This window comes from Medicago truncatula, chromosome 3 (assembly GCF_003473485.1).
Source record: "Medicago truncatula cultivar Jemalong A17 chromosome 3, MtrunA17r5.0-ANR, whole genome shotgun sequence".
Taxonomy (NCBI): domain Eukaryota; kingdom Viridiplantae; phylum Streptophyta; class Magnoliopsida; order Fabales; family Fabaceae; genus Medicago; species Medicago truncatula.
The window spans coordinates 10,859,954-10,883,487 of NC_053044.1; the positions used below are offsets into that span (position 1 = coordinate 10,859,954).

At 32.3% G+C, this 23,534-nt stretch overlaps 2 protein-coding genes and 1 long non-coding RNA gene across 6 annotated transcripts; 2 read left to right on the forward strand and 1 right to left on the reverse strand.

Moving 5' to 3' along the window:
* Positions 1–1,357: 1,357 nt before the first annotated feature.
* Positions 1,358–6,166, forward strand: LOC11408384 (putative disease resistance RPP13-like protein 1). 2 transcript variants are annotated; one of them, XM_003599329.4, is made up of 2 exons: positions 1,358–5,309; positions 5,868–6,166. In XM_003599329.4, exon 1 carries the CDS (start codon positions 1,460–1,462, stop codon positions 5,228–5,230), a length of 3,771 nt encoding a protein of 1,256 aa, XP_003599377.1. In that variant the 5' UTR covers positions 1,358–1,459; the 3' UTR covers positions 5,231–5,309; positions 5,868–6,166. The 2 variants fall into 2 exon arrangements, with proteins under 2 accessions (XP_003599377.1, XP_039688367.1); XM_039832433.1 differs by lacking the exon at positions 5,868–6,166 and adding an exon at positions 5,672–5,861.
* Positions 6,167–11,307: 5,141 nt separating this feature from the next.
* Positions 11,308–11,874, forward strand: LOC11410408 (uncharacterized). Its single transcript, XR_003010467.2, has 2 exons — positions 11,308–11,461; positions 11,562–11,874. It is a non-coding gene; the product is annotated as an uncharacterized lncRNA (long non-coding RNA).
* Positions 11,875–12,949: 1,075 nt separating this feature from the next.
* On the reverse strand, positions 12,950–20,367 carry LOC11415411 (cycloartenol-C-24-methyltransferase). 3 transcript variants are annotated; one of them, XM_003599332.4, is made up of 14 exons: positions 20,217–20,367; positions 20,017–20,128; positions 18,343–18,409; positions 17,696–17,769; positions 17,527–17,611; positions 17,364–17,419; positions 16,862–16,916; positions 16,483–16,530; positions 15,557–15,640; positions 15,212–15,328; positions 15,043–15,126; positions 14,494–14,619; positions 14,095–14,192; positions 12,950–13,275 (listed from the first exon to the last, which is right to left on the reverse strand). In XM_003599332.4, exons 2-14 carry the CDS (start codon positions 20,079–20,081, stop codon positions 13,212–13,214), a joined length of 1,023 nt encoding a protein of 340 aa, XP_003599380.1. In that variant the 5' UTR covers positions 20,082–20,128; positions 20,217–20,367; the 3' UTR covers positions 12,950–13,211. The 3 variants fall into 3 exon arrangements, with proteins under 3 accessions (XP_003599380.1, XP_024635433.1, XP_024635435.1); XM_024779665.2 differs by having other exon boundaries at positions 20,017–20,257; XM_024779667.2 differs by lacking the exons at positions 20,017–20,128; positions 20,217–20,367 and adding an exon at positions 18,697–18,774.
* Positions 20,368–23,534: the final 3,167 nt, after the last annotated feature.

The following is a 23,534-nucleotide window of genomic DNA, read 5'->3' on the forward strand; positions in this document are numbered from 1 at the left end:
ACTTTCGTTTGTTGTGATAAAATATTGATTCATATTGATTATATATTAATTCAAAATACCATATTGATTTTCCATTCAAATATTTTCGTCATTTTTTTTTAATACCATATTGAATATTGATTTTTTTGATTATATATTTTCCATTCAAAATACCACTTTTTTTTTTAATACCACTAAGGCGCGCATGTATTCTCTTTTTATTTTTTATTCTATCTTCATAATATATTATACAAGTAAACGTTTCTATTTTTTTTAAAGGGAACCAAACACTCTTTTTTATTTTAAGGAATCAAGCTCACTCTTATCATTTAAATATTATTGTCCGACATCTCAAATATTTTAATAAACATTTTTTTTACAATATTTTTTTTGAAAGAATAGTTTTATTTTACTATATTTATTTGAATATGTATTACTCTCTTCGTCCATATATTTAAACACCCATTTGATTTTATTTTTGTCCTTAAATGTAAACATTTTTTAAATTACAACACTCATTAATTATTTTAGTTTCTAAAGTGACCGAGTCACCGATTCAATCCGAGTTAATCCGGTTAAATAACTATATAAATTTAATCTAAGGACCGAATTATCTAACCGAGTCATCCGAGTGGTTCCGATTCAGTCATGCGGTTCGACCATTAACCCATTGACCCAGTACCCCCGCCGAGTCGATGACCGAGCCGAGTTTTAAAACTATGCATAAACCACTAATGATCTTTGCCGACAAACAAGCATTATTACTATTACTACTCATTCACATGTGAGTTTTATTGAGTCTTACCTTTACCATATGTACTGCAAACCATCCAAAAACAGTACTGTTGTCGGTTCATTCATATGCTAAATCCTCTTCAGTCTTAACTCCTTTACCATATCTCCAATACGATATCCTTGTTAAGGACACTCATTGAAAGAAGAAAAAACGAATCCCCGTTAAGGAACAGACAACTATATAAAAATCCTCCCTCTCCTAAACAACTAACGGATCCTACGTTTAAAAGAAGTAATAAAATATGCACTATTTAGTGCCACTTATAAAAAAGTAATATTTTTCAACAATCATATACTTATCAGCAAATGATTATTACATTTATCTCTTTTGTTGGGTAATACTACATTTATAAACACAATATTACATTATTTTTTAATTTTCACACAGGTGATTAGAAAACTGATAGTATGATGGTAAAGGAATAAAAGTGTAACTTATCACCAAATGATTCCGATTGCTTTAATTGAGTGTGCAATATTAAACAATGATTATTTCTTTTGCTTTGTATCAATTATTTTGAAGGATGTGGGTCCAATATTAAACAATGATGACCTTTGCTATATGCACAATCAACCATTCATTCACATGCAATTATTTCTATCATTCAATCTTCATAGTTCTTAATTTCCTTCAAAATTTCATCTAAAACTTTTTTCCTTGCTGCTTTACTATAACCAATCAGAGATGGCTGCAGCTTTGGTTGGAGGTGCGTTTCTGTCTGCTTCTGTTCAAACCTTAATGGACAAACTAACTTCACCCGAGTTTCGTGATTATTTCACAAGAACAGAGTTGAATGAATCATTGATGTATGAGATGGAAACAAGTCTACTTACTCTTGAGGTTGTACTAGATGATGCAGAGGAGAAGCAGATCCTCAAACCCAGAATCAAACAATGGTTGGATCGGTTAAAAGATGCAATCTATGATGCTGAGGATTTGCTCAATAAAATCAGCTACAATGCCCTACGATGCAAGCTGGAGAAGAAACAAGCTATCAATTCTGAAATGGAGAAGATTACAGATCAGTTTCGGAACTTGCTTTCAACTTCAAACTCAAATGAAGAGATCAATTCTGAAATGCAGAAGATTTGTAAAAGGCTGCAAACTTTTGTCCAGCAGAGCACCGCCATCGGCTTGCAACACACTGTAAGTGGTAGAGTTTCTCATAGACTGCCTTCAAGTTCAGTGGTAAATGAATCTGTCATGGTGGGTAGGAAGGATGACAAAGAGACAATAATGAACATGTTGCTATCACAGAGAGAAACAACCAACAATAATATAGGTGTTGTTGCAATTTTGGGCATGGGAGGTTTAGGAAAAACTACCCTTGCTCAACTTGTTTACAATGATAAAGAAGTTCAACAACATTTTGACATGAAGGCGTGGGCTTGTGTGTCTGAGGATTTTGATATTATGAGAGTAACCAAGTCTCTCCTTGAATCAGTCACTTCTAGAAATTGGGATATCAATAATCTTGACATCCTTCGAGTTGAGTTAAAGAAAATCTCGAGGGAGAAAAGATTTTTGTTTGTGTTGGACGATCTGTGGAATGACAATTATAATGATTGGGGTGAACTAGTAAGCCCCTTCGTTGATGGAAAACCTGGAAGCATGGTGATTATAACAACGCGGCAACAAAAAGTTGCTGAGGTGGCATGCACATTTCCTATACATGAACTAAAACTTCTATCGAATGAAGACTGTTGGTCTTTACTCTCAAAGCATGCATTGGGCAGTGATGAGATTCAGCATAATACAAATACAGCCCTTGAAGAAACAGGCAGGAAGATTGCAAGAAAGTGTGGAGGATTGCCAATAGCTGCCAAAACACTTGGAGGACTTCTACGTTCAAAGGTAGACATAACAGAGTGGACTTCAATTTTGAACAGCGACATATGGAACTTATCAAATGATAATATTCTTCCTGCTTTGCATTTGAGTTATCAATATCTTCCCTCTCATTTGAAAAGATGTTTTGCATATTGTTCAATTTTTCCAAAGGATTATCCACTTGAAAGGAAGACATTGGTTTTGCTGTGGATGGCAGAAGGCTTCCTTGATTGTTCTCAAGGGGGAAAAAAGTTGGAGGAATTAGGCGATGATTGTTTTGCTGAATTGTTATCGAGATCGTTAATTCAACAATTAAGCGATGATGCTCGTGGAGAAAAGTTTGTCATGCATGACCTTGTCAGTGATTTAGCTACAGTTGTATCGGGAAAAAGTTGCTGCAGGCTTGAATGTGGTGACATCACTGAAAATGTTCGTCACTTCTCATATAACCAAGAATACTATGACATTTTCATGAAGTTTGAGAAATTACACAACTTCAAATGCTTGCGAAGCTTCATATCCTTTTCCTCCATGACGTGGAATTACAGTTACTTATCCTTCAAGGTGGTTAATGATTTGCTACCATCACAAAAAAGGTTGCGTGTGTTATCACTATCAAGGTATAAAAACATCATCAAGCTACCAGATTCAATTGGAAATTTGGTGCAGCTGCGTTATCTAGATATCTCCTTCACTAAAATCAAAAGCTTGCCTGATACAACATGTAGCCTTTACAATTTGCAGACCTTGAATTTATCAAGGTGTGACAGTCTTACTGAATTGCCAATACATATTGGAAATTTAGTCGGCTTACGTCACCTTGATATAAGTGGGACTAACATAAATGAGTTGCCTGTGGAAATTGGGGGACTAGAAAACCTTCAAACTCTCACCCTTTTTTTAGTGGGTAAGAGACATATAGGGTTAAGTATCAAAGAGCTAAGGAAATTCCCAAACCTACAAGGAAAACTTACCATCAAGAACCTGGATAATGTTGTTGATGCCAGAGAGGCACACGATGCAAACCTGAAAAGCAAAGAGAAAATTGAGGAGTTAGAGCTGATATGGGGAAAACAAAGTGAAGAGTCGCAAAAAGTGAAAGTTGTGCTCGATATGTTGCAACCACCAATAAATCTAAAGAGCCTGAAAATTTGTTTGTATGGTGGGACAAGCTTTCCGAGTTGGTTGGGAAATTCTTCGTTTTATAACATGGTATCTCTGCGCATCACTAATTGTGAATATTGTATGACACTTCCACCCATAGGGCAGTTACCTTCTCTCAAGGACCTAGAAATATGTGGTATGAAGAGGTTGGAGACAATTGGTCCGGAGTTCTATTATGTCCAAGGAGAAGAAGGTTCTTGTTCTTCCTTCCAACCATTTCAATCCCTTGAGCGTATAAAATTCAACAGCTTGCCAAATTGGAATGAATGGCTTCCCTATGAAGGCATAAAACTTTCTTTTCCTCGACTTAGAGCTATGGAGTTACATAATTGTCCAGAACTAAGGGAACATTTGCCTAGCAAACTTCCTTGCATAGAAGAAATTGTAATAAAAGGTTGTTCTCATCTATTGGAAACAGAGCCAAACACTTTGCATTGGTTGTCGTCAGTAAAGAAAATTAATATCGATGGGCTTGATGGAAGGACCCAATTGTCATTGCTTGAGAGTGATTCTCCGTGTATGATGCAAGAAGTAGTTATTCGTGAATGTGTTAAGTTATTAGCTGTTCCAAAATTGATTCTGAGAAGCACTTGTCTAACACACTTGAAACTCAGTTCTCTTCCTTCTCTCACTACATTTCCCTCAAGTGGTCTACCCACTTCATTGCAATCACTTGAAATTGTAAATTGTGAGAATTTATCCTTCCTTCCTCCTGAAACGTGGAGCAATTACACATCACTTGTGAGTCTTGAGTTAAATCGTAGCTGTGATTCACTTACATCCTTTCCACTCGATGGTTTCCCTGCCCTCCAAACACTTGACATATATAAGTGTAGAAGTCTGGATTCCATTTATATTTTAGAAAGGTCTTCACCTCGGTCGTCGAGCCTCGAATCACTTACTATCAAATCCCATGATTCAATTGAATTATTTGAAGTCAAGCTTAAGATGGAAATGCTCACCGCTCTTGAAAGGTTGTTTCTAACATGTGCAGAGTTGTCATTTTCTGAAGGAGTTTGTCTACCTCCCAAATTACAATCAATTGAGATTTCTACCCAAAAAACAACACCGCCGGTTACGGAATGGGGTCTCCAATATTTGACAGCACTTTCCTACTTGACTATTCAAAAGGGTGATGATATATTTAACACCTTGATGAAGGAGTCATTGCTACCCATCTCCCTTTTGTATCTACGTGTCTTTGATCTCTCTGAAATGAAGTCCTTTGATGGAAATGGGCTTCAACACCTCTCCTCTCTCCAATATCTCTGTTTTTTCTTTTGTCATCAACTTGAGACATTGCCAGAAAACTGCCTCCCTTCCTCGCTGAAATCACTTCTATTGCTTGGATGTGAAAAGCTAGAGTCATTACCAGAAGACAGCCTCCCTTCCTCTCTTAAACTACTCGCTATCGAGTTTTGCCCATTGTTAGAAGAAAGGTATAAAAGGAAGGAACATTAGTCCAAAATTGCTCACATCCCTTTCATAAGAATAAATGATGAAGTCACAATATGATAGACAAGTTGTGTTCCCATTTCAGGTATGTTCCACAGTTCCTACCAGAAAGCCAATAATCAATCATCTGTACGACACACCTCTTAATATTTTCATATCATCTCATGGGTCCTCTGCTACGTATGTTTTTTTTTAAAAGATGAATTTTTAAAGACCAATTTTTGTATACATTTTGCACACAATATTTTATTTTGTTTTTTTTTTTATTTCCAGAATCAATTAATGTAGCTCGGGTAGTTTGATATAGAACTACATAAGTCTTGTTGGAAAACTGGTTTCTTATTAATTTTTGGGCTTATAAAACCATCTTTGGTCTGTAATATTTGCACAGAATCAAATCTTATGCACATTTGATGAATAAAGCTGTAACTGCTACATTTGTCTCAGGAAATCATATCAAAAATCAATCTTTTACTTCTATATTTGGGATAATTCAACTGAGAAATCAGCAGGAAAAACTCAATATGTTTTGTAAACAGTAATCTAAATGGAATTGTCGAAAGAACATTTTCTACAACAATAAAAATTTAACAATCATGTCCTTGGAGCTAATCAAAGGAAAATGCTTATTTCATCTTTTCAGAAGATCAAAGTTCAAAGGCCTATGTGGATGATAATCAGCTCACTTGATGAATTGAAGAAAAATGCTTAGTTGAACTTATTTGAGAGGACCCAAATGCATGGTTGCCATTGATTGCCACAAGATCGGTTTGTATTTTATTATCATTTGAATGTTTCGTAATAACCTGCATGATCCGATCAGACAAAGTACAATGTAGTAGGATTTGTAATATTCTTAATTTGTAACTTTTTTTTTCGGACGTGATTCTTAATTTGTAACTTTAAGCGAATGCTCATATGATAAAACCATTCTCTGCTAAATATTCTTGTTGGCTGGTTTATTTACCACAAAAAAAAGAAAAAAAAACGACCCTTTAGTAACCTTTCTGATCAACAATGCCTCAAAAAATCCTACAATATCTGCTTCCCAATTGGTAAGTATCTTAAGAAGCTTCATAACCCTTTGCTTCCTCTCAACCATAATCTACTGTATTAATTTAATGTAAACCTTAGGACTTATAACTCAAAATTTGTATATCCTACTAAATCATGCTTTCATAATGATCAAACTTCAAATGAAAATATATTATTTTAGTAAAATTTTGAAGAAGTAAACTATTTGCTCGCAATGACCCGTATAAACTTTTCATATAAATAAATGGGAAACTTGTTGTCCATATATCACTAGTACTTTTCTTTTATGCCGAAAATAATGACTAACATCACTCTTTTTTTAATTTTTTTTTTATGGGGAACAAATTGTCCCAATTATTTCTAGTATCAACATAAATGTTCCTTATTTATTTTTTTAAACAATACACGTGACACAGTGAAAGTCGGTAAGACAACCTAACGACCACATATGTCTAGTCATGGTTAATAAATAGGAAGAAAAAAACTTATTGAGATTGTCTTGTTTAATTTTGTAAGGGACTGAATAGAGTCTTTTTATTTGTCAAGGACTCATTTGATCCCTTCACATTTTTTTTAGAAACCCTACATATATTTTGTTAGCGACCAAAACCATCAACGATTTTCTCAAAAAAAAAAGTTAATAGTGTTTTTCACCCCTGTAATATATGTCATTTTCAATTTTCGCCCCTGTAAAATTTCGGTTTGATTTGCATCCTTGTAAAACTTTTTTTTTCCAAAAAACACTTCTCCCCCATCCAACTCAACAAATTCACTTACGTGGCGCTGATTTGCCATTTTTTTTTCATTTTTTTTTATTTTTAATTATCCACGTGTAAAAAAAAATCCACATCAGATTTTACATTAAAAATATTTGAAAATAAAAAAAATCATAAAAATATTCAGTTTTTATTCCAAAAATTTAATAAATCGAAAAATAATTTTTAAAAAATTCACAAAAAATATTAAGATTTTTTCCAAAATATAAAAAAACAGAAAAATAGTCGTATTTTTTGGAAAAATCGAAAAAAGCTCAGATTTTTTTCAAAAATTAGAAAAAAAAAACTATTAAGATTTTTTTCGATTAAAAAGATTTAAAAAAATTCTGGAATTTAATTTTCAAAATACAAAAAAAGTAAGTTTTCAAAATTAAAAAAAAAAAAAAAAAAAAAGGTCAGATTTTTTTTAAAAATTGTGGAAAAAAATTTAATTTTTAAAAATCTGGATACAAATTTAGAGGGTTTTGAAAAAGTCGTGGAAATTCCAATTTTCCTAGAATTAAGCTTTTCCTTAGAGGAGGTAGTAATCATAAATCTTATCTTTGTGGAATGAAATGATTTTTTTCCCAATATTTTATTAAAATTGTGGAATAAAATTTTCGACTAAAAAATCTGTATTTTTTCTATATTTATATACAAATTTTTTAAAAAAATTCAGATTTTTTTTTTTAAAAATCTGACCTATTTGGTAATTTTTAAAATTTGCTTTTTTTTTATTTTGAAAATTAAATTCAAGAATTTTTTAAAATATTTTTAATTTTTAAAAAAATCTGATTATATTTTCTGATTTTTTCTAATTTTTGAAAAAAAATATAATTTTTTTTTCGATTTTTAAATTTTTTGGAAACAAATATGACTATTTTTTTTGTTTTTTTATATTTCTGAAAAAATCTTAATATATAAGAAGATAGAAGATTAGGTGTGAGCATTAGGGTTAAAACAGTAAAATTATGCAATAGGGTTTAGGTTAAAATTAGGGCTTACATGTTAACTTTAATATATAAGAAGATAGGTGTGAGCATTAGGGTTGTTCATGAAAATAGGAGATTAGGTGTGAGCATTAGGGTTAAAACAGTAAAATTATGCAATAGGGTTTAGGTTAAAATTAGGGCTTACATGTTAACTTTAATATATAAGAAGATATTGTTTAGGTTAAAATTAGGGCTTACTAGTTAACTTTAATATATGAGAAGATATATAAGAAGATTAGGTGTGAGCATTAGGGTTAAAATAGTAAAATTATGCAATAGGGTTTAGGTTAAAATTAGGGCTAACATGTTAACTTTAATATATAAGAAGATAAGAAGATATGCAATAAATTTAGGTTAAAATTAGGGCTTACATGTTAACTTTAATATATAAGAAGATTTTGTACAGAATACTAGAAAAATTCATCGCACTAATTTCATGCCTTTTTTTTTTACAATATTTTGCACACTTTTTTTTAACCAATTCCATGCCTTTATTCCATCCCTAACATGTTGCCTTTTTTTTTTTTACAATATTTTCTACACTTATTTAATACATTTATAGATGGAATACCCTAATTTCCATACAAACTCGGCTACCTTAATTTTCATGTAAACTTAGTTATATATACCAAGCCCTAAACGTGTTTCTCTAAAAAAAAAAAAAAAAAAAAACTTAAACCGTGTAAAAATTTCACACACAACACAAAAATCATATATTTTAATATTTAGAACTTTACAAATGGAAAGACGCGACATTACAACTTATTTTTTTCATCGTTACCAATTATATATTACATTTTATTATTCGTATGTCAATCCCTTTACAATAAACCAGAGCGAAGTACGGGTCAAAAATCTAGTTATAAATAATGGACAATTAATGTGGCGTTTTGGAGGGATTAAGGTTTAGGGTTGAATAGCGTCTTATTTTTAATTGACTAAGAGCTTCTTGATGCTTAATATTTAGGGTCGTGCGTGAAAGTAGATTTGGAGAACTTTATCTCTTGCTTTCACCGCAATCTTTCTTCTTGTTGTTTTCAGAGCTCTTAAGTAGTTCTTCGTTTCACCAGTCACCACAAATAAGGTTGAATCACTGCCAAGGTTTTGCATCATCACCATTTGTATTCTAGTATGTCGTTGTGGACTTAAGTCAGTTGGTAGGAATAATGCATAATATATAAAGGTCCGGGTTTAAACTCCAACCACCACAAAATGGGCTGGGCCGTATGGGCCGGCCCGTTTAGCCCGAATAAATATAGGGCTCGGGCCTAAAATATTGAGCCCGAATTTTAATAGGGCTTTTTAGCCCGGCCCTTAAAAGCCCGTTACCCGTTAGGGCTAGCCCGTTAGCCCGCATAACAAAAAAAACTCCTATAAATTATATATATTTTTCAAATAATTCTTTTCTTAGTTGATTATCAAAGTAAAAAACAAAAGTGAAAATTCAATGAATTAACACAAATATAAATGTAATATAAAATTATATTTATTCGCTTCGTTATTTATAGTTTTAAAGATCGAATATATAAATATCTATAACCATAACGTATCTAATTTATTTAAAATCATTTTCTTCGTCGTTTTAGTTTACGACGTTTGTACAAAAATGTTTACAATTTATTTTTGTGTTAGACATTATTTAAACATATTAAAAATATTATTTATAAAAAAATTATAGTAGTGTTTTATAGTACTTTTTTAAAATAAAAAATATATAATTTTTAATACGGGCCAGCACGTTTAGCCCGCGGCCCGTGTAGGGCCGGGCTCAGGTAGTATATTTCAAGCCCGTTTTTCTACCGGGTTTTTTTGACCCGGCCCTAAAGGGCCAGGTCGCTCATTTTGACAGCTCTACTCCTAGGACTAGGCGTGTTCCGGTGTCTGACACTGACACTTGTAATTACACTAAATTATGTGATTTTTTCAAATTATTAACTGTGTCGGCGTGTCAGTGTCCATGTCGTAATCGATGTCCGTGTTCGTATCCGTGCTTCATAGGTACCGATCCAAAACCCACCTTAATCAAGCTTCATATAGAAGTTCTTAGTTAAAAACTTCAATATCTTTATGCAGGTAACATATTGGCATACCATTTAAATATTTTGAGAAATTTTTTCTCAGAGATTTAAGTTATTTTTTCTTTTTCAAGTAGTATCTAACCCCAACAAAGAGCTGAACCGAAATTACAAGCAACGTTAATATGACAATAACCACAAACTTCTATGGAAGAACATTGCAAGACAAGCAATTTCCACGGCAATATGTTTAACAACTGGATTAATTGGTTTTCGAAAAGGAGAAACAAAACCATCTTGTATGTATTCTTTTTGCATTCCTATCTTGTTTTAGTGCTTAACATTGTTTGCCTACATGTATTCAATTGCGGTTGCATACTTGTTCGTTTCACATTTTATTCCTCCTCCTTATATTCTATTTTGGTTACTATCTCTTTTTGAGGTTGTTAAAGGGGTTGAGATTATGATGCCCCATGTTCGAATTCGGAATTTCCCATAAAATTTCATCACAGTCAAGATAACAATTTATGTATTTTCCTTTTTAAAAAAATTATGTGATTTCTTTTGAAGGGAAAATTTGCACTTTTGAAGGCAAACTTTTAAAGGCTTAATTTGCACTTTTGACTTCAAACTTTTTCAATTGTACGATTTTGATCCTTCTAATTTTTTTGAGGCATCTGTATCCCCCACATTTGCACCTTTTCTAATTTCAGTCTCCCTCTCAATTTTCCCAATTTCATGTTGAGTTGGCAAATTCTCAACGATGTGGCATCACTGTCACTATGCCAACATGAATATTAATAAATTAAAACATTAAAAACCTAAAAAATAATTCAATAAACTTTATTAAAAAAAAAATGAAAAATGGAGATAAAGAAGAAGACTAGAAAACATATCTTTTTGTCTCTCTATTAACCAAGTATTTAAACTATATTAACTATCTAATGAATAAAAAAAAAAATTAAGGATATGATATACATTAATCATCTACTAAACATAAATTTAAACTATATATTACCCATATAATAAAGAATGAACCGTAAATAATTAAGTGAATGATTCAAGAAAAATCAAATTTAAGTCTTGCTCAGATTATATTTATTTATTTTACGGTCAAACTCTAGAGATTACTAGTCTCGATAGGAGGATTAAAAAAAAAAACCACTAAAAGATTTGTGTTAAAACTCAAAATAACAATTTTAAAATTTAATAGGAGGTTGAGTAAAAAAATATAATTAGTGTAAGCCAAAAATTATTTAAAAATTAAATCTAATTAGAGATCTAATTAGAGGTTTGTTAAATTACATATGACTTTGGAGAGACATAATCATTTCCTTACATTTGCATATCACACTTGAATTCCATTCATCATGCGACAGCCGAGAGAGAAAAGCCCTGGTTTGAAGATCCTCTGGATTTGGACTTTTGGAACCGCTGCTAGTACCTTTCTTTTCCTTGCATTTCATCTTCTATTAAATCTAAAATCTCTTTTTAATCTCCTCAAAAACTACTTAATTACTTTCTTTTTTTCTTGTTGCAGTACTTATTGCGAATGTGATGCGAACCAGTATAAGAGATTTTCAAAATGTCTTGAACGCTGAAGAACAACAACAACAAAATCAGCAACAAAATGATAACGTTGTGATTGATGATTCTCGTGTTTCAGAGGAGAGGGTAGTTGAAGACTAATTCAATTTGTATGAGTATTGATATTTTGATATTTACTTGTCTTTGCTTTGGTAACGATGTTTAAACTTGTTGAGGATAAATGGGCACGCAACGTGTTTGTTGAAAGTCCTAGTTGAAAACTTAAAATCATGTCTTGGCTATTAATTTCTTGTGTGTGATTTGAATGTTGTCCATGACTTAAAACTTTTAAATTGATGCGTGAATGTGTGGTAGTATCAGAGACAATTATCGACTTAATAATACCAAAGTTGTGCAACTGATCCGTGGTTGGGTCTGACATAAGATGTTAAACTTTCATAAACATGAAGAATTAAGGTTCGTATCTCGGTTGAGAGAAATATTCACATTTAATTGAATTTGAATATGATTCTTAGTAGAGAGAACATGAGAAAGGAAAAAAAAAAAATTGAAGTTGTCTATGAAATTATAGCACCAATACTATGTGAAGAAAAATTGAGTAATTATGAGTGTGAAGAAAAATTGATGTTGTAAGTACTATCGATATTGATGGGACAAGACAAGATGACATGAAGGGAAACATGAATCAAACTAGCATTTGCAACTCAGATACAAAGTAGTAAGTTACTAGTGGATTGGTGTGGATTGATATTGATATTGATGAAGAACAAACGTCTACAGGCTTGGCATTTGGTTGATTTCTAGATGAAGAACAATGTCTATGCCTTAATATGCTTGACCTTCGATGGACTATGGACTGTTATAGGTCGACTGTATGAAAAATAAACGTCTACGCCTTTACATGTTTGCCTTTTGGTGGACTATAGACTGGTATGGGGCAACCAAATGAACAATAAACTTCTATGACAAAACATGCTTGACGCTTGGTGGATTGTAATATCTTCACTTGACTAGCTCACAAGATCCAACTCGACATTAATTTGATTGTTCAAATCATGTAAACTCACCCCGTTTAACAAGATCTCAATCAACATTGAAAAGTGTACTAAAGATAGAAATTTTATATTAGAAAGTGCACATTGCATTTAAAAAAAGAAGTAAATATTTTTTTTTTTTAAGATATAATTACTATTCATAGATTCCTTAACATTATACTATGTGTGTGCAAATGTACACATTTCACAAGTTTAGTCTTTATTTGAGGCATATCACAAATATAATCATGAATTAACTACGGTTGATTAATAAACTGTCAACTAATGAATTTATCAATTAAACGGCCAGTCCAATTTTAACATATTAAATAAAAATTAAAATTGATTAAAGTTTTAAATAACTTGGCCAACTTTTATAGTTAAAAAAGGAAGCAAGCACTACACTATCCACTAATGCAGGAAGCACATTGTTTCAGCAAACAAGTAACAAGTGAAGTTTTGGTAACCTAAACAATCAAGCAACTTAACCTAAACAATCAAGCAACTTAAAACAGCAAGACTTATGGTGGAAAAGCCAAACACAATATAATTCTTTTTCCTAGAATCACAGTAACTCATGACAACAGCAACCTATTTGTTCCACTAATTCAGTTGCTTTCTGAAGCAGGCTTCCGCGCCAAAAAGAAGTACATTGGTGTGAAGATCTCTCTCCTGAAAAGATAACATAAGCAAGTTGTGTTCGAGAAAACGCGGCTCAGAAAAACTTTCACCAGTGTTAATCAATTTAGTATTTAGAGTGTGTTTAGCTAATGATTTAAGGTAATTTAAAAGAGTTTTAAAGATGGTGCACTGTTAGTGTAAACAACTGTATACATGTATGATGCATCTAGTGAGAATATAGTATTTAGACATGTCAACCAAGGGTTCGTTTGGATTGACTTATTTTTTAGCTTATGCAAAACAACTCATGCAAATAAATAAACTTTTATGTATTATTCATAAGCTTCAAGGCAGTTTCTGAAAAAACAGCTTATGAGGATACAAATTTCGTTCATAAGAACTTATGAATTAACATATAAGTTTATTTTTTTGCATAAGTATTTTTCATAAGCTAAAAAATAAGGCAATCCTAACGGGCCTTAACTCTTGTAACATTATTTTAAAATTAATAATGAAGTAGGAACATGATATGTTTTCATTTGATGTCAATGTAAAACTGATTTGCAGTGATAGTGTAATGTATGCCCCTCAATCTTAATTTATAATTTATTTGAATAGCTTTTTGACCAAAATATGTTAAATAAAGATATCTCACTGATTTTTATCTAATAATTTTGGGTTAAAATTTAACTTTTCAATATGTATACAGTTTTTGCCACACAGCCTAATTTATCAGCAATTCACTCAAGGCTCAGATGCACCAAGAGTAGAGACCTAACAGTTAAAAAATCGCCGTATTCATGAGAATTGTACATTTTGCTTAAGATGAAAAACTAATTCCATGAGACAAATGGGAATTGAGAAACTTACTTTCCACCTTCAACTAGACCCTCTGCAGCCTTCTCAAGGAAATCTTGAACCCTTTGACTCCCCTTCGGAGCAAGTCCAACAAACTCCAGAGCCTTCACCTACAAATGTAAATTCATAACACCAAACAACTATTGAGTTTTGAGCACGAAAAGTTATAAATCCAAATATTCTCAGCTATGTGCATTATCCAAAATGCAAAAACAAAATGTATGAGACAGATTCTAACACCCTATTTCCAACACATTTGATTATCGTTTGAATTTCACATAGATCTCACTATGGGAATCAGATCCACATTCATTTGACCGAGTAACAAAGTATTACATAAAGTGTGTTGCAAGTAATTCTTAAAGTGTGTAAAGTGAAATAAACATTAGCTATTATGTTCAGAAACAATACCATATTTCTAGTGAAAAGGCGTCCAACAGCCGTTAGACGAAAGCTGCTAAGTGAGAAGTGACTCTTGTCTAAAGGCAAGTACCAAGGAAGAGGAGAGTCCGAAGCTAGATCTTTCTCCCATATGACCTTCACATACAAAAAGAAAAGAAACTCCCATTTAGCCAATTAGGCTGATCTCTTAAATATTCAAAGAAAATTTGTCAGAAAATAAAATAGCATCTGATATTATCTTGATATTATTCTAGAATATCTTGGTTTATCCCCTTCGGTAAGTTTACAGTCTTAGCGTGCCTTAGATTATCTCCTAGGATCAGTTTATAATCGTAGCGTAACATAGATTATTCACTAATCACTATTTATTTAGGACTGAGTTTATGTTTCCCTATAAATAGTGATTAGTGTTTAGTCTTTTGTATCACATCAATAATATCCAAAGTTCTTATTATTTTTCTCTCGTCGTTTCATCTAATAAAATCCCACAACTTCAAAGAAAAAAGTAAATATATAATAATCATGAAAGGTGATAACTCATAAGAAACTGATGTTCACCTCAAAACCTGCTTGCTTAAGAGCTTCAAGACACTTTGTGGTCAATCTAATGTCAGGAAGCCCATCACCAATCTCAATTTCTGCCTGCAGCAAGGAATTTTGTCTTTTAAGTATAATAAAGTGAATCAAAAGATAACCTTAAAATTCTTTCTATACCTTCATATCATACCTTGATTTTTTGGTGTTCTTGGTTATTGGGATCAAAAGAATCAGTCATGCACCATTCATAAGCAGCAAAACATTGGCCAGGCTTTAACACTCTATAAATCTCTTTGTAGCATCCATACTATGCATAATACAAAAAAAGTCAGTGTCAGATAAATGTTTAGTTATGCCAAGATTTTAAATAGTAGATGCAATTGCACCACAATATTTAATATTGCAGTCAAGTGTGAAGGCCTAATTAAGGCGTAGAGACATCAAAAACCTGGGTGCATGTGTAGATAGAAACCTATAGTATGGAAAAAAGAAGCATGGATGTGAAACTAAATAGAGTTAGAAATATTTCACATACAGCATCTGGTGCATGGCAGGTGGCTTCAATAGCATACACTGCATCAAAACTATTGTCTTCGAATGGCATCTTCATGAAATCAGCCTGCATTATCAAATAAGATTAAGCATGTCAATTATGATTCTTAATCATTATTGTTTTATTATCAGGTTATGATAACATGTTTGTTTATGTTTAATTTGAAATAAATTTTAAGATAAAAACTTCAGGATTTCAATTATAAGTGTTGTGAATTCAAACCCTTTGTCAAAACCAACAAGATAAAAAATGTGAAGCAAATAACAATGGCAACCAACAACCAAACAGTCCAAGCAACAATATTCAACCTAGAACAAATCTAGCAACCTATGTGTATAGAAAAACCACAATCAAACCAAAGAACAAAGATAAGACACAAGCAGATCCTAAGAGAAATCAAGAGAGAAAACTTAGGCCCTTCCTCTAATGAGATCTCACTACCCAAGGTGAATATAATGTGTTTCCCAACCCAAGAATCTCACCCAAAAGCACTCAACCCTTAGCCTTTCAGTTTCCTAAAAATTTCCACTTTTGGTCTCTCAAGATTACACAAAAAATAAGAAGAATATGGCTGAAATATGGCGCCTGCTGCAACGTTCTTCCGGGTGCCTCGCAGATGACGCAGTGTCAAAATGCCTAAAACCCCATTTTTCAACCCGCCTCGCAGATGGGACAGAGGCATACCCAAATTCCAGACTTCCAAACTTTGCATTGTGAGATTTTAAGGCATACACAACAATAAGCTTTTCTTAAAAAAAAGCACATCCAAACAACGTCTAAATAAAATATCCAGGTGTAACATTTATAACTGGAGTAGAACAATTTTAAAAATATTGGAACAATATGTGTTGAAATAGAAGACATCCCACTCCTAAAAAACAGAAATCATTGATTTATAAAAGGCCGACCTTGACGAAGTTGCAAGTCTTGTCCACTCCAGTTTTGCGATTGAGTGCCTGTTAATCAGTAAAAATTGGCCAGTTAGATCAAAGTATTTTAGAAATTTTAAAGTTATGAACTGTAATCATTTCATAAAACATGCAAAATAATTAATAGTCTTTTCATCAATAAGGCTAAACTTATTCTAGAGGGACTATGTGTATAAAATTTATGCCAGAGGATTGTCATATAAGTACATTTTTCATGCCTAAACACAATGCATCATGGTTGTGTGATAAAAATGGAACATTACAAACAGTAACAGTTCCAGCACCTATAAGGCTTTAAAAACTAGATATGAGAAGGTTAAATTTTTTGTGTCAATGCATTTAATCTCAAAACACATACCTTTCCCCTGGTGATCTGGTACTCATTATTATTCAATCCTGTAACAGATGTCGAGCTGCAAAAATACCCCTTGATGATTTTTGTAAGCAACTAAAGGTAAAACAAACAAGGAAGAGCAAAGGACAAGGAAACATAGAGGATGGATCCAAATTCCCAGCAGTCAGAATCATGCTGTCACTTGATGTTCTGACTTGGTAAATCAAGTGCGAAATACAAAGTAAGAACGCGAGTCATCTGATCTTGTTAGGACAACAAAATTGGAAACTAGTTGAGTGCTTGAATGCAGTACTATTGTCAATCGCGGATTGCAGAAAATAGCAATTTGTTCAAATTACGCTACACTACAGTGTTATAACGCCACTATTTGACAATATTTTTGTAATAAATAGCATATCGCAGAACAACAATGATTTGTTCAAATTCCACTATGCTATAGCATTGTAGCATCACTATTGGACTGCATTGGATCGCTGAGTATTCGTAAGATGGATTTTCAATTTACCTGAATCGTGAAATTTCTCTTAATGGTCCTCCAATACCACAACCAACATCCAAAACCTAAAAACAAATAAAGAAAAAGACTCATGAAATATTAAGAAAGAACATACTGCAAACAAGATAAATCAGTTTACTATTTTGCTTTATTGAACATGAAAGATGAAAACCTTCTGTCCGGGCGTAAGACCAAGTTGTAAAGCAAGGAAGTGTTCATGTCGCTTGATGCTCTCTCTAAGAGATTCCCCTACCCATCTGCATCGGAAGAAAAGTATCAGCACAAACAAATTAACAGTGAAATCGTGAATTTGTATGTGCAAAAATGAATAAAATGGACACCTTGTTGCGAAATGGAAAGATTCCCCCCAGCCAAATTCATAAAAGCTTGTCGCAAGATCATAGTATTTATTAACCTGAAAATATATGAAGATCTTATGATGTTCCTTTTGCAGGTAATCAAATGGAATATAATTAAAACTTAAAACATGGCATTCCCATCTATACAAATCATGTTATACAACATCAGAAAAGGAAGATAGCTTTAATGAGCCAATATTCATTAATTGTTAAAATATAAAATAGAAACAATAGCCATGCATCTGACAAGGACCTAGATTGTCTGCTGTTGAAAAACCGCAAAGCAGCTACGGTCAATAAATCTCCATTGTTAGATGAAGATTGGATTGTTCATGTTACGAAAGTAAATTCTAAATTTGATTTGGTGAAATAAAAATATAAATCATTGATCGTCATCCAACAACAGAGTTTTGTTGACTGATGCAGCTGCGTGGATTTTGCGACCGCACCAAATCCAAATCTGAAAAGATTGGTACTACAGATTATATTGTTTTGATAATAGTGCTACACACATAATTGGTTATTGGTAATATAAAAAGACACCGTTGATATCTGTGTAGCACTATTATCACTATAATTATAGCTAATTATCAGTTATATTTTGGTTGCTAAATGTTGATATCTCTCACCATATCACTATAATTAGCTTTCCTTTCATCCTCTTGACCTCCATAGGATGCATGATACTTCTCATACCTGAAAACCAAATGATCAATACATTTTATCAGGCTTTTAAAACAATAACGAAAAACAATAATTCAATTAACTTTTTAAATTTTTTTACATCTTACAACAGCTTACAAAGATGAAATTTCAAAGACACTGTTCAGGTTAACTTAAGGTGGAATTCCTTGCTAATTGAAATTGACCTCACACATTTACATAGTCATACAATCTAATTTGTTCGATGTCAATAAAACAACTCATATGAACAACGTTACAAAACAAGGGTCTGTTTGGATTGGCTTATTTAAGCTTATTACCTAGCATGAGTCTTGAGAGACTGTTTCAGAGAACATATGAAAACAGCTTATGACATTTTCCATAAGCTTTTTCAGATTCTCTTCATAGAAATAGCTTATACATAAGTGTTTATCATGATAAACGGTTTGTGCTATAAGATGCAAAAAAGAAGTTTATCCAAACAGGGCCCAAGTTTACAATGTGAAGTCAAAATATGGACCCCATCTGATCAAGATGGAACAATCCAGATCCACAACAACGTGAATGTGTAACATCATAAATATCATCTCAAACAATGTCTAGGTTGTCATTTATAACTGACAACAATATTTTGATTCAACTCATTAATCTATTACCGATCTGACTATTCTTCATCTGATATATTCTCCTTACTACAAAATCTTAAACATCTCATATGTACAACTTTACATAATCAAAATGTGGACTCCGTCTGATCAAAATCAAACGGTCCAAATCCGCAACAAACCGAATGTGTAACATCATAAATATCAACTCCAACAAAGTCTAGGTTGTCATTTACAACTGTCAGCAATATGATGTTAGGTGAGGCATTATCAGAAGCAAAATCCAAAACTGGACCAGCTCGGTCGTTTTGAATAATAATGCATTTATTGACCAACATGACACATTTTGTTCAAATCAGAATCTTTCCACACAGGATGATAAAGACTGGAACCTATTAATTACCCAATTTTGTGCAATCTACAGGATTATTGCTTCTTTTTTTCATCTGTATTTAAATTTAAATAAAAATATAATAACTTAATCTCCTTATTATATTTTTAAATTAAATTAAATTAATCCCTAAAGTTCAAAGCTATACACTAATAATCTCCCTTAGATTAGATCCAAGGATTCAATGTTTTTCAGTCAAATCTACAGAAAAGTAATACTAGTAGCTTTTCTTTATGTATACTTTTCAATAAAAATTTACAGAAAAGTTACATGTATTTTTCATTAAAAGTTTACAAATTCATTTAAAGTTAGTAAATTTATTGATCCCAGCATCATAGAGATTCTTGAGTACAAAAAAGCATCACATAAATTCTTCAATAAAATTGCATTTTCATGACAAAATATGCAAACATTTTACACTAATAAATAAATAAATAAAACACAAGTTAGAACAGAAAATCAAAACATTCAAAATCCAAAACAAAAAATATGAAAAATTCAAAATTGAAAACTAACAACTAATTAAAGCTGAAACAGTAAAAATAAGCTGAAGAGAGTTGAGAAAATTGAAAATATTAAAATTAAAAAACACAATAAAAGTCTAAATTCACAATGCGGCCGTAATTTTAGAGAGAGAGACGCACTTGTCGACGGCGGAGAGAACTTGAGCTTTTTCAATCTTTCCACCGAGATTCGAAGCCAAATCCATTGCTTGAAAAGGTTTTAAGTAGAACTCAAAAACGACCTCGTTTCGATCTAAATTACACAAAAGAGGAAAAAAGATGAAGAAAAAGTGAAATGGGAGAGAAAATGGAATCAAATGTGATAAAGATGATGAACTCACGTGGATGTAGAGAGAGAGAGAGAGAGAGAGGTTTAGAGGTGTTTTAATAAAAGAAGAAAAAGGAAAGAGGACAAAGATATGGAGTGAGTGTCATGTGACGATGTATTTTATGTCTGCGATCGGGAAAGTACGCCCCCATCAGCACGTTGGTTGGGTTGGCATTGACAATCCACTTGTTTTTTAACACTAAAAATAATTGGGAATTTCTACCGGATAAGTGAGATGTACCAATACTCTTACTTCATAATTTTATAAATTAACGATTATTTTTTATGTAATAAATAGTTATCTGTCAATATTTATATTTTACACAACATCATTTCATAAGAAAAAATATCATTTTATTGTTTATAATAATCATAGTAACTTTTTTTTTACATATTATCGTAAAAATAATGAATGTTCTCAATTATGAGTGATAAAAATTAAAAAAAAAATTATTTCGTTGACAGATGAATAAGATTTAGTTATTATAATTATAAATGATAAAAAATATATATATTTTTCTTCAAAAAACAACTCATTTAACTATTAATTTAAAGAGTGAGTATAGCGGTACACTCAAATACGATAGATGTACCATAGAATTTACCAAAATAATTATGCCAACTAAGTTAATAAGTTACTCAAACTAATTCCCTAAAAAAAAAAATCAAACTAATACGAGTGGATGTTATATAAGGTTATATTGTTCAATATCGTTTTAGATATATTTTAAGTTTGATTGTTAGATAAGTTTATATAATATAAACCATCTTAGTAAATTTTTGCACAAATCCAAAATCACATGTTATTGCGATTCACTAAGATTGTAGATTTATGGATTTTTATTAAACACTATTAATTTTGATGAGTCTCAATAATATATCAAATGATGTTAGATTTGTGTGAAATTTTACATAGATGATCTATATGATATAAAATTACGATCCAACGGTCAAATTTAAAAAATATAATAATAAATAAAACGATATTGAACGATGTAACATTATATATCTTATTGTCTATTTGATGGTCAGGATAAGAAGATATGATAAATCTTTATATCATAGTCATATTTTCATTAATGTATCATTTTGATCTGATACAATAATCCTATTATATTTATTTATAAGTAAGAACAAAATGGCATGTAATAAGGACGTTCCAGCGAAGTTGACACCCCACTATAAGCCTATAATTATCAAGTGATCATATATTTTATTAAAAAAAGGAAAAAATTACATAAAAATTAGGGGACATAAAATCTGACCCAGTGAATTCAAGTGCATGAACCCAAACGGGAAATACAACCAATAACAGCAGCATACTCGATTCAATCCTAGTCAATTCTAACAAACGATGATTGCGAGCACCAACCAAGTCTATAAGTTGGCGAATGAATTGACTGTCGACAGAACGGATCACGTACCATCAACTCCTTACACCATGAAAAACAAGCATTAATGACTCTTTCGAGTTCCAAACAATCTGTACCCCACCAATTCATTAAACAAAATGAATTCAAAGGATCAAAACGGGTTTGGGCGAGTCTTCACTTAGATCGATACGGTGAATGAATTGAATGCCAACACGGTCAAATTCACATTCCAATAACCCCCTGTTAACAACAATCACAACATGCATCAACGTTTTTTCAAGCCAGATTAACACAAAGCAACCCGGAATCATCGATAGCCAGATCGTGGGATGGTCAATCAATGGGACTGAGCACCACGAGCACAATAACAGACCCTAACGAGTTTCAGAACAACAAACTAGAAATCCGTCTACAATATCACAACTGAAACCAACGACAGTGAACCTTCGACACGGAGGCGACAGATTTGAAAGCAAATACCATCAACCAACGAAACAACGCCACTTCACAACCCTTGACTGACCTTAGAGTCGACAGTGATCTATAAGACCACCAGAGAAGGTTAGGATGCTACTGAGACTTGTACGTCGGAAGAACACCGAATTGAACAGCGGCGCTGCGACGAGAACAAGAGAGAGCCGCCACAGTTCTCCACCAGATACAAACAACGATCGTCGTAGGAAAACAGAGCCGTCGCTAAAGAGGATGGCTGGGCCATCGTCGCACCACCAAAGTTCTACTGCTACATCTTTACTGGCGATATTTTGGAAAAGCAAGGGGAGGTGGCAGAGCTAGGTTTGGAGAGAGGTTGGAGAAAGTTTAGAGAGAGATTCTTATCCTTTTTTTTTAACAACGGTTCTTATCTTTTTTTAATAACACCCATTAATCCTATTATTAATCTTATCATGCCATGCATTTATATTTTCCGTCCTGAGTATTGGTTGGGTTAGAATTATTATATCCTTTTTTCTTACCCTTAATGCCTCTCTTCTACGATCAACCTTTCTCCCTTTCTCTAAAGCATCTCCGTCTTCGTCTCTCTCTCTCTCTATGTTTGTCTTCGTCTCTCTCTACGTCTTTGTCTTCATCTATCTGGATCACTCACCATCATCTTCCTCTTCTTTTCCTTATTTTCTCATTATCTGCTTTCTTTCTCATTGTTGTTGTGTGTACTCTGTTCTAATGAAACTTGCAAGAAGCTAGATCAATATCAAATAAAACCCCTTTTTCATAACACATATTAAACTTATTTTTGCAAGTAATTTATATACAAAACCCTCAATTGATTATAAATATATAGTTTTAAGCCTCGAGACGTGGTGGTGGTATTTTTTATAAAACCCCCTTAATTTATGTAAAGTATACGGTGATGGTATTTTTCCAACTTCTAATACACCTCATTGGTGTGTGTGTATATATATATATTAAAAGAATATTATCATGATGAAAACCACCTTAGAAAGCAAGTGGTCGCAACAAACAATCCATCCATAAGGATAAGAAAAATGCTATTTCATGGTTGGTTGATCAATTTTGTAACGTAAAAGTACAAAATGTTTGGTTGATCTCATGGTTTAAGTGGCTAGAAAGCTACGTAAAAGCAAGCTACTTGGGTTAAATCACATAAAATGAAACTTATATAAAATTGTAGGAAATATATTGATATCATTAAATAAAATATTAAGTATTAAAGAGAGTGTTCAAAAGATATTGTTCGCGGCATTCCTCTTGCCTATAAACATAGAGATATATGAGACATTGAAAACTACTTGGGATATCACACGCTACATTACATAACAAAAAGGATTGGTTCTTTGCAATTTTCCAAGAGTTTAAAAGCAAAATAGATAGAGGGAATGATTTATAGAGGAGAAAGATACGTCGGAGAAGAACGATGAATCGACTTCGACATCAAATTTTATTTCTTCTTCCTCTTATTGCAAGGTTATGTTTAACTA

Excerpts from the sequence above, each read along its gene's own strand:
- LOC11408384 (XM_003599329.4), top strand. The coding sequence starts at position 1,460 with ATGGCTGCAGCTTTGGTTGGAGGTGCGTTTCTGTCTGCTTCTGTTCAA.
- LOC11415411 (XM_003599332.4), bottom strand. The coding sequence starts at position 20,081 with ATGGATTTGGCTTCGAATCTCGGTGGAAAGATTGAAAAAGCTCAAGTT. Across the intron at positions 17,612-17,695 it reads TCTTTCCATTTCGCAACAAG|ATGGGTAGGGGAATCTCTTA; the intron begins GTGTCCATTTTA and ends CTTCCGATGCAG. Across the intron at positions 15,329-15,556 it reads CCTGCCATGCACCAGATGCT|TATGGATGCTACAAAGAGAT; the intron begins GTATGTGAAATA and ends TATTATGCATAG.